The sequence below is a fragment of the Oreochromis niloticus genome, linkage group LG1, assembly GCF_001858045.2.
Source record: "Oreochromis niloticus isolate F11D_XX linkage group LG1, O_niloticus_UMD_NMBU, whole genome shotgun sequence".
In the NCBI taxonomy this organism is placed as follows: domain Eukaryota; kingdom Metazoa; phylum Chordata; class Actinopteri; order Cichliformes; family Cichlidae; genus Oreochromis; species Oreochromis niloticus.
In genome coordinates, this window is record NC_031965.2 from 5,285,192 (window position 1) to 5,295,760 (window position 10,569).

Sequence of the window (10,569 nt, forward strand, 5' to 3'; positions counted from 1 at the left end):
TATTTCCTGTATGTTTCATTATTTCTTTTTCTATTTATTTTATTTATTGCTTTACATTGTAAATGTTCTCAACTTCATAAGTCTCGAATTTATATTTTTATATCATATACTTAACTGTGTTTCATGCCAATACTCATAATAAAAAAAGAAAGGGGGGAAAAGGAATGTGAAAGATAATTTGATAGTTAATCTGTTAGCTAATATGGAAGTAATCCCGTACTTAATCCCATGAAATAAATCTTTGATTTTTAAGTCATTTTACTTATTTCTCTTCTTTTAAATTGTATTTTAAAAAGGATTTTGAAAATCTATTTTTTGATTTGAAATTCAAACCGAATTTTTTATTGAAAGGTTAATTTTTTAATGTGAAATCCATTTTTGATTTGAAGTGTTTATTAATGGATTAATTCATTTTGAAATATTGACTCAAGTAATGTTTTCTTTTAAATTAAATTATTAAATAATAAATTACTTTAGTCATGTTTAAATAATCAAAATAATTGGTGATTGATTAAAAATGCATATTTTATTTTACAATTCATTACAAAAGCACAAAAATTCTTTATTTTGATACATGTGACGCTTCTGGTCTTCCATATCCGTCCTCTTGAGACAGAGCTGAGGGTGCAGTCCCCATACTAATTCTGCTTTATGGAGTATTGGGTTTACGCATAAACCCCAATTGGCAGGGTACTTTTGAAACCCATTTATAATTAGTAAGGTGTAATTAATGAAGGTAGCAAATATTGGAAAGTCAGAATATATTTTATAACAAAAATTGGTTAGGGCTAGTCTGCGTATAAATACATAAGGATAAGCCTATATGAATGCGGACTACTCTCATTACAAAGTGATGTTGGATGAAAAATAAAAGTGCAGAAGAAGAAGGACTTTGGGAAGAGAACTTTCCATATCCCGATGTAGTTCAGATACGGTTCTCCATAAAATATGCAGCAGAGCCAGCTCTTCCCACACCGGTGGATTCTTTAGGAAGTGTAACGAGGTTTGTTTATGCAGCACTACTTTTGTGTACCTCCGACAATTACTGCTACAAACTAAGATAACAATTTTCGGCGTTCTTTAATACAAAAAAAGGTTTAGAAAAATTCCCAATGGTGTCCATTTTTCAAGTTTTACATTGCGTTTTCTAATTATGTTTATCCTTTAAGCACAGACGGAAGAATTGCGTCGTATTTGTTGGACCTATTTTCTTTAGGATGGCTGTGCTGCGTTTTTCTCTGTCCCTCTGTTGTCCGTGGCCGCCATCTTGAATTTTAATGTTAATTTCTTTTAAAAAATGTGTTTCCTGTGTTATTTTCTTTTAGGGTATCGTGCTACATTTGGATTTGTTTAAAGAAGAGCTGTTTTGTTACGCGACGGTTTAGCGTTTTAAGATCGTAAGTATTCTGTGTGTTTGGTGTTTTTCTTTTTTTTGTTGTCGACTGGGGTTATTTAACGATACCAAGCCGTGTAACGCTCTCAGCTTGCTATTGAACTCATTATGATGTATAACATTACTTACACCGGGTAACTCGTTATTTGCTTTCTTTGATAACGACAGTATATTGTATCTACATGGATTCAGGTACATTAAGTAACTTTTAATTCGCTGAGAAACTGAATATTTAGCCCATCGAGCTAGCTAATGGCTTCCATATCAAACAACCTGTGCTAATGCAGTTTGTTAGCTTGCGTTAGCTGGTGTATTCTAGTTGTTTGCAGGTAGACTGCATACCGTAAACTAGTTACTGGGACATGCTGGGAGCTAAATGCCGTGTAATCACCGAATATTTCATGATTTTTGAGACGACATAAATTTGATGAGGAGAGACTGAATACATGCAATTAGTCGTTGCTCACTGACGATCAAGTTAAGTTACAAGGTGAAGTTTCATGTCGGCTAACATGATTCGGGGAGTGCGTTAATGCTCGAGGATTCGCTGAGGATTTAAATCAGCAGGCCCGGCAAACGAGCCGTATTTGGTCTTTTTTTTGCTGAAATTTAGCAGCTTGATAGGGAAACGTCAGAGCAGTTTGTGATGTCGAATTGGTGTACTGTGGCATGAGATGGTCCTTAAATATGTGCACCAGTCTAACAATACTCGACATCAGCCTTTGTTTTTAATTGCGTTTGATGGGTAGTACTTGTGAGACGTGCTTAGTCTTTGGAAAATACCTAGGCATGTAGCCGGCAAGCTAACCACTCAGGCCTCGTTCGTGGTAATTAGCTTCAGGCTAACGAAGCGAACGGGTGGAGAGAGGGGAGTTGTCAGCAAACAATACCCTGCTATATTCACAACTGTGGTACAATTTCGGCCTCAGATTACGGTGTGGCCTTCCGGGTTTCTACTGCCTCTCCCATTCCCTGAGGATGTTGTGTTCTATAGTAGCTAACGTTAGCTTTTGAACCATAAAGACGAAGCACATTTGCTTCGATCACAACTGCGATGATGCCACACTTTAGCGCCCTGGAAACTGCTCGTATGACAGACTCATAAACATCATGGCATGGTAATGAAGCCGAAAACGTGTCTGTCATATGATGCATGCATTAACAGGACAGTACTGTGTGGATGGATGACAGGAGAGAAGTCATTTCTGGTGCACTTGACAGTAAGGCAATGCAATATATGGAATTAACGCTAAGCGGCGCTCGAGGATTATTGTTCTGAACTGACATTGCCCAAACCTGAAGCGTCTCACAGCGCTGGGTTCATTCACTGATGCTGATCACTTTATGCCAGTAGTGTTTTAAATGGCAGTTTACTGGGCAAACAAAAATAATAACAAATTGTCATCATTGAAAAGCTATAAGCAGCAAATTTGTCCTTTTTGCTTGAAATTAGTTTGAGATTGATTAAAGGAATTTATAGTTCAGATATCAGTGAAATCAGAAAAGAAAGAAATGCAAGAAATATGTTTACCTTCACTGTTCTACCTATGTGATTGCCAAATGGCATCTGAGTAACTTTTCAAATCAGTCTTCTTTATATAGCGTCATTACACAGCATCGGTTACCCCAAGACACTTTGTATTGTAAGATACAAACCCTACAGTAACTGTGTTCTGCTGTGTTCTCATTACATTACAAACCCAGATAATGAGGTATCTAAAATGAAGATGCCTTGATGTAGCGACGTTAAACAGAGCAAAAAGTGTTCTTAATGCAACATGAAAAGTTTGTAACCAGCAACTTCAATATTGGTTTGTCATTCAGTCAAAAAATATTCAACTTACCTTGAAGTTAGAAACTGAATATTTGATACCTGTTTTTAAACAGATTAACTCTATCATTCCACTTATAAGATATTTTCTGTTAACCAATTGAATTTTTGCAGTTTAAAAATTTCTTGTCCGTTTCTTCTTTCACCAGGTTTCAAAGTCTTGTCCCCAGTCTTCCCCACTCAAGAGTGTTGCTTCATCTCAGAGACTAAATGCAACTGGACCAGGGGTCTTGTGGGCATGAAGTGGCTGGGCGAATCCAAGAACATGGTATTAAATGGCAGACGACATGGAAACAAGTTGACTGGCGAGCAGACTGTGAGCCAGAGCCAGACTCGTTCTCAGCATCCACAACGTGCATCTCTGCGCCACAACAAGAGCCACACCAGAAACCGAAGATGTAGCCGCAGTGAGTTCAAAATGCTTGCTTTGACTAATCCAAGGATTCTTCAGCTGCAGCATACTTTAACTTCAGCATGCTTGTGCTTTTTGTAGGATTTAATGCAGCCAGTCTGGAGGCAGAAAGGCGCTATGTGCCCTCCTCTGGAATGACTGCCAAGGAGTTGTGTGAGAATGACGATCTAACCACGAGCCTCATCCTGGATCCATATCTGGGCTTTCAGACACACAAAATGAACACCAGGTTAGCAAATATGCCTCTGCTAATTTGCTTACAGCTTCTCCTGAGATTATTCCAGATGATAAGCTTGTAGTTACTTTTGTATCTCAAATGTCTCCTGACAGATTTCGACCTATTAAGGGAAGGCAAGAAGAGCTGAAAGAGATAATTGAGCGCTTCAAGAAACACGACAACTTGGAAAAAGCTTTCAAAGCTTTGACATCAGGAGACTGGGCTCGAAATATATTTCTCCACAAGACGAAGGCTCAAGAAAAGCTCTTCAAGCAGCATGTAAGCACACTATTATTATTTTTCCACTATTGTGCAAGCCAGCCATCCAATCACAAAGCTCATTATGTGTTTTCCATAGGTGTTTGTTTATCTGCGCATGTTTGCTACAGACAGTGGGTTTGAGATTCTTCCTTGTAACCGTTACTCATCTGAGCAAAATGGAGCTAAAATTGTGGCAACGAAGGAATGGTGAGAACCAACTGATATATGTTATTAATAACTATGAACTTTGGTTTTGTTTAAACTTGGCCATTGTCTAGTTCAAAAATAATTCCAGTTACAGTGATTTCAAACTTTTGATCTAATAATAATAATTGTAACACTATGAAAGGTCCTTCACAGGATGTGAGTAAAATATAGTAAAATATTCAAAAATAAAACTTCAAAAAGAAGAAACATGAGCAGTTTATTAGAAGTTAGAAGAAACAGATAACCAGAGTTGTGGTAGCGCATGATGTTAACTTACAAACTTGTTTTTAACCTGGGTGATAACCCTTTCTGCCTGATTTAATATCGCAGGAAAAGAAACGATAAGATTGAGTACTTGGTTGGATGCATTGCTGAGCTCTCAGAGAGTGAGGAGAACTTACTGCTGCGGCATGGAGAGAATGACTTCAGTGTCATGTATTCGACCCGCAAGAACTGTGCGCAGCTGTGGCTTGGACCAGCTGCATTCATCAATCATGGTAGTAATCTTCGTTTTACTTGTGGAGATCTTATCACGTCCTCTTGTTAAAAATTTAACATCACTGTTTTTCACGAGTATACTAATTGCTGTGCCCTCCCCCCACAGATTGTCGGCCAAACTGCAAGGTAGGCTTTCTTCAGCGTCTTTTGGGATCAGTCACTTTTAAATGTGGAAACTCAGGTTATTAAGACCTTTTCCGTTTGTCTTCCAAGTTTGTGTCAACAGGTCGGGACACAGCTTGTGTAAAAGTTTTAAGGGACATTGAGCCAGGAGAAGAAATCTCGTGCTACTATGGAGATGGGTTTTTTGGGGAAAACAATGAATTTTGTGAATGCTATACTTGTGAAAGGTAGGAGTATACGTCATGAGAAAACTAAACACAGTGTTTCAGTGTGGGTTGGAAAAACAAAAGAATTTGAGTAAAACAAACTCAGAATCTCAGTTGAGTACAATAAGAACAAATAAATCATACTTCTTTTTTTTTTTCCCTTCTGTCATGTAGACGAGGTACTGGTGCTTTCAAATCCAAAGCTGGACTGCCAGTGGAAGTACCGGTGATCAACAGCAAGTACGGATTGCGGGAGACAGACAAGCGCCTCAACAGGCTGAAGAAGCTAGGGGAGGGAAACAGGACCTCAGACAGTCACTCTGTAGGCTCGCACACCGATGTAGACTCTCAGGAAATGCCAAAAACACATCAGTGTAAGAGTCCTCTAACAGTTTAACATGTATTTCGTCTATCGCAGCCCAGATGTGAAACTCCTTGGGCAATACTGTCTTATATCTCTTAATTGTACCATGAGTCATCCCCAGTAATCTATATTATTTGTGCTGCAGGACTCCAAAATGTTACATTTGATTTCTTTTTTTTTCTATATACAGTTACTTATCTAAAAACATTATAATGTGCAGCCTTTTCTGTTTTTTCTCCAGCTGCCAGAAAAAGAACATCATCATCGTCATCATCATCTGGCCTGAAGTATAAAAACAGGACTCAAACCAGACAGACTTTGTCAAGAGCCCTTACTACCTCATGTTCAAAACAAGGTCGCGTAAACAGGGTACCAAAGAGACTAAGATCCCAATCTAAGCCTTCACTAAGTAAAGTCCAGTTGCGAAGTCGGAAGAGGGTTGCAGAGCCCAAGGCACTGGCCAAACGAGAGACCTGCCAGTTGGGTCTCACGGACTCAAAGATGTCGCTGTGTAAAGGCGTCACTGTAAAGAAGGAGAAGGATGGGCAGGAGCTGGTGCAGCAGACACTGGGCCAGCAAGGCTATCTGACACGTCATACTGCCAAGGAAAATGGCCACCTTCCAGCTGTGCAGAGCAGCGAAGGCAGCCAGTGTTCGATGTACAGAACTCGCAGGTCCACAAGGACCCTTGTAAAAGCTCGGGAAACAGCATCTGGTGTTAAGCTAGAGCCCAGCGCCATGGATGGTTTGAGTCCAGTCCCTGGTGGGGTGGTCATCAAAACAGAGCCAGCTGACATGGAGGAGTACCTCCACCACGGAGTTGAGCTAGAGCATCCATCGTTAGATGCTGGCTATGCCAGAAGACGCTCAAGCACCAGGCAGAAACGGCCAGCACGGCTCAGGACCGAGCGGACAATTAAATGCGAAGACACATATGGGGAGTCCTTCACGCAAGTGGTTGGCAGCCATGCTGCAGATTTCTCAGATTGTGGAAATATGCTTTTGAGCTTTGCTGACCAACATAGAGACTACAATTGCGTCACCCATGGCAGCAAATCTTTCCACCGGGACAAGGGAAAGGGTAGTTGCCGGTCTCAGGACAAGGGGAAGAAGAAGCGTCGGATCACAAGATACGATGCTCAGTTGATCCTAGAGAATAACACAGGCATCCCCAAACTGACGCTCCGCCGACGGAGGGATAGCAGCAGTAGCAAGACCACTGACCCCAACGATCCTGTTGGCTCCTCCCATCTTTCTGCATCTACGGTCAATTCGCCTTCTTCGAGCAAAATTAGCATCAAGTTCAGCAAGGATCATGACAAGGATAAAGGCAGCTCCTACATCGCCAAACTGAATAACGGCTTTGCCCCTGTGGTCCACAGCAATTCCACCAAGCTGAAAATCCAGTTGAAGCGGGAGGATGATGCACGAAGACTATCACAGACAAAGGTGGACCAGATTTCCTTTAATGGAGACATGAGTCAAGGTCTAGAGACCAGGAATGGCGGACATCTGACCCAAAAGGTCCTGGCAGACCCTTCGTCTGACGATGAGGACAAGGAAGGGGAGGATGACGATGACTACTTTGATAATGAGTTTGAAGACGATTTCATTCCACTTCCTCCAGCAAAGCGGCTCCGACTCATTGTGGGTAAAGACTCCATAGACATTGATATCTCCTCCAGGAGGAGAGAGGATCAGTCTCTGAGGCTCAATGCATAAGCGGTGGACTTTTCCCTGTAAATATAGACGACCTGCTAATCAACTGTTGTGTTGATGTAAAAGAAGTACAGTAATTTAAAAAGAGAGAGAGAGAGAGAGAAATTGAACATTATTAGAGGGTGCTGTTAACTTGAAACAAATTTGTTGTTCACTCTGTCACTTTATTTCATATAAAGACCAACCACCCAAAATATTGATTAATGGAAATTTTACGAGTCCATCCCGTGATAGGAATCTTTCTCATTTTTGGGAATAATCTAGCTGGCTCCTAAGTGAAAACAGAATTTGTTTTAAGCTAAACTATTCCTTTAAGTAAATGCACTTGTTTATTCATAATGGACGTGGATATTGTAGAAAGTGTACAGTATGGTGATTATTCCTCTCTGTCTCATAGGCAGGTATTTTACTGAACTTTTGGTTTTTGTCTTTTGTTGATAAGTTTCAGTAGGCAAACTGCACTGAATGAACAGTGTGGAGTGGTTGGTCCAGAGGCATTGTAACATCATCCAGACAGTCCTTTAGGATGCAGGTGCCATGTTCTCATTATTTCAGTAGTTTTCCTGGGAAAGAATGTCTTTTTTCAGAGTATAATTTAAGTTCATCATGTGTATGTATGTATAGAATTGAATTATGATGTTAAATTTGGGCTATCATGAGCTTATCCACAGGAACAGTTTTCATTTATGGTATATCAGGTAGGTAGAGCCTGATCGATCCTTATACTAAATTTTTGCTACCCAAAAATTCAGTATTACATGCTTAAATACAAATAGCAAGTGAGTTGTATTGGAAGAGGGACATGCATTAGTTTAAAGTGAAAAATTAATGAAATGTCAAAAGTTCCTCTTGTGGTAATATGATTCCGACTCCAAAAGTTAGTTAATCTCTGTGGACTCCCATGATAAAAAGTGTTACACAGTTGAACAATTACACATTTTACAGCCGAGTTTTGGTAGCTACCTTGGGAGGTTATTACTTCCTTCGTAACAACTGTGTGACTCTAGATTTTGTTCAAGTCTTTATCGACTTAAATTATGCATCACTCTTTGTATAACTGATAGTTAGTGCTACACTCTCAGTCTGCAGGATGTCACCTCAGGTGATTGAAGTCACAGAACTGGATCTCTTGTCTGTGTTTTTTGTCTGTCTTAGTACAAAATGTTTTTTTTTTTTTGAGTGGTTATTTTTCTGAGAAGTCTGTTCTCCAGGTTTAGGGTGTCGGATTCCTGTGTTTTTGTGTTACTCAGTTCTAATGTGCAGGAACAGGTGCAATACACCTTTCTACCAAACAAAGCTAGCATTAGCTGTTAACATAGCACTCCAGCCACTCATTCTCACATGGTCACTTCTGGCTAGAAACAAACAAAAAAATAAATAAGTAAGTAAAGCAAGCCACAATGCAAATGCTGAGGCTTTAAATAAACTTTTATATTTAGTCTATAGTAATTCACAAAGTAGTTAGCAACTTGCAGTAGAGGCACCCCACCATTTTTCCCCCGCTGTGATGCTACTTTGCTGCAAGTGATATGGACAGCAAGAGGATCTTTTTTTTTTTTTTTTTTTTTTTTAAATACATGAATAAAAATGGAAGGAGGCGCTTTAGTGGAGAAAATGTGATGACACCTTTTCTAGACCTTTTTGAATGATTTCTTTCTGCGTTATGTTCCTTTTTAGAAAGGTATTTATATTGAGGCTTCTCAAACAATATGTGTGGGTCTACAAAAAGATCTGTGGTAGGCTTATATATTGGTCAGGTTCTGTTATGTGTTGGAAACGACTGACAGAGTAAACAAGTAGTCCAGCTTTAGCAGCAAGGAACATGCATGTGTGTTTTTCATTGTTCAGACATTGAGCACATTTCTTTTCGGTAAATCCCTGTAGCCTGTTCAGTGATGTAAATACACACTTTAAGCAGCATAATTTAAAAAAACAACATCAAAAACCATTTTATAATCCAGCATACATAAAATTGTATTCTTCAAAAATTTTCATTTCTGGAGCTACTCTGTAATGGTAACATGGCACATGTGGTAGTTCAAGGTCATTCAGATCCACTTTTAAAGGCTACCAGTATATGCTTTTGAAATCCGAAATGTTAAAAGTAATGTACAGAATGACTGGCTTCCGTGTCACCGTTGAATGATGTTTTTTCTCCACGCTCACTCTTTACTGTGAGAGTTTGTAAAATCAGAAGTGATGTCTGTTGACACTAGACTTTGCAGAGGAACCTTTCACTGTTTCGAATGTTCTTGGTATAGTACTGAGGCTTTCTTTTTTTCTGTTTTTTTTTTATACATTCTGTGGTGCTACTTTAATTTCCTTCCCACCTGTTTGATTTTATCTTCCATGTACAAATGGCAGCATTAACCTAGAATTTAGAAATACAGTGTATCACTTATATGTTTAGTCACTTGTTGTTTTTTTAGTTTCCTTTACAGGAGCACATATACTTTCCAACAGCATTAGGTGCCTTAAAGAGCATTTTGACACATTTTGACAAAATTTCTCACATAGCTAATCATGAAAGAGTGTAAATGCTAAGCCATCTGCTTTTCCCAGAGAAACACTTCATCAAAAGCCCACCGTCAGTCCTTCTGTATATTATTTTCTTATTGTGTGGATGTAAATGAACAGCCCAAGGGATCAAGACTGAGACTCAATGTTAATCTTATTTCCTGTGTTTAATATGTACTGTTGACATCACCAGCAGCTAATCACCATTTTGACCATGCTCAGTGTGGCCCCAATATCCCCTCCTTTGGACTTGTCCATCCCACACTGTAAACTCTTCCAGGTGTTACCATCTGTGTGGTCCTTGTCCAATAGAAAGCTGTCACAATAACCAGCTCACTCAAAAAGTAAAAAGAAAAACATCTAAACAAATGTGAATAATTTGCGGAAATTTTTAGCTTGTTGCGTGGGTAGTGGGAATCATGTAAAGACAAATAAAAATGGGCAGTGCATATATTGTCCAATATGTAAATCATGTGAACACATCTTGTACTTATTTAACAGTTTTGAATACTTGAAAACTATATAAAGTTTCTTTGTGACTCTTGTTCCTTGAGCGTTTTGAGTTCTGCTGTTAAAGTGTACAATTTTCCCCTATTGGTGCTAGGACATGTACCTTGAAAAGTTCAACATAATCAGGATAATCACTGACCCTAAAATCGGCAGTCTGGTGGTCAAATGTAGGTGACTGTCGATAAGTCAACCCAAGATGTCACAAATCTTGTTATGGGCATATTTACAAAAAAGAGGCAATGCGAGCAGTCATAATCATAGGTCTATTTACAGCAGTTGTGCATTTTCCGAAGAAAGTGTAAACTAATATT

General features: G+C 39.1%; 1 protein-coding gene across 1 annotated transcript; it reads left to right on the forward strand.

Annotated features, from left to right (window-relative positions):
- The first annotated feature begins 1,446 nt into the window (after positions 1–1,446).
- Positions 1,447–10,293, forward strand: kmt5b (lysine methyltransferase 5B). Its single transcript, XM_019346510.2, has 10 exons — positions 1,447–1,585; positions 3,374–3,631; positions 3,718–3,865; positions 3,967–4,132; positions 4,212–4,321; positions 4,652–4,818; positions 4,926–4,945; positions 5,033–5,169; positions 5,323–5,522; positions 5,754–10,293. Exons 1-10 carry the CDS (start codon positions 1,576–1,578, stop codon positions 7,232–7,234), a joined length of 2,697 nt encoding a protein of 898 aa, XP_019202055.1. The 5' UTR covers positions 1,447–1,575; the 3' UTR covers positions 7,235–10,293.
- The last annotated feature ends 276 nt before the right edge of the window (positions 10,294–10,569 follow it).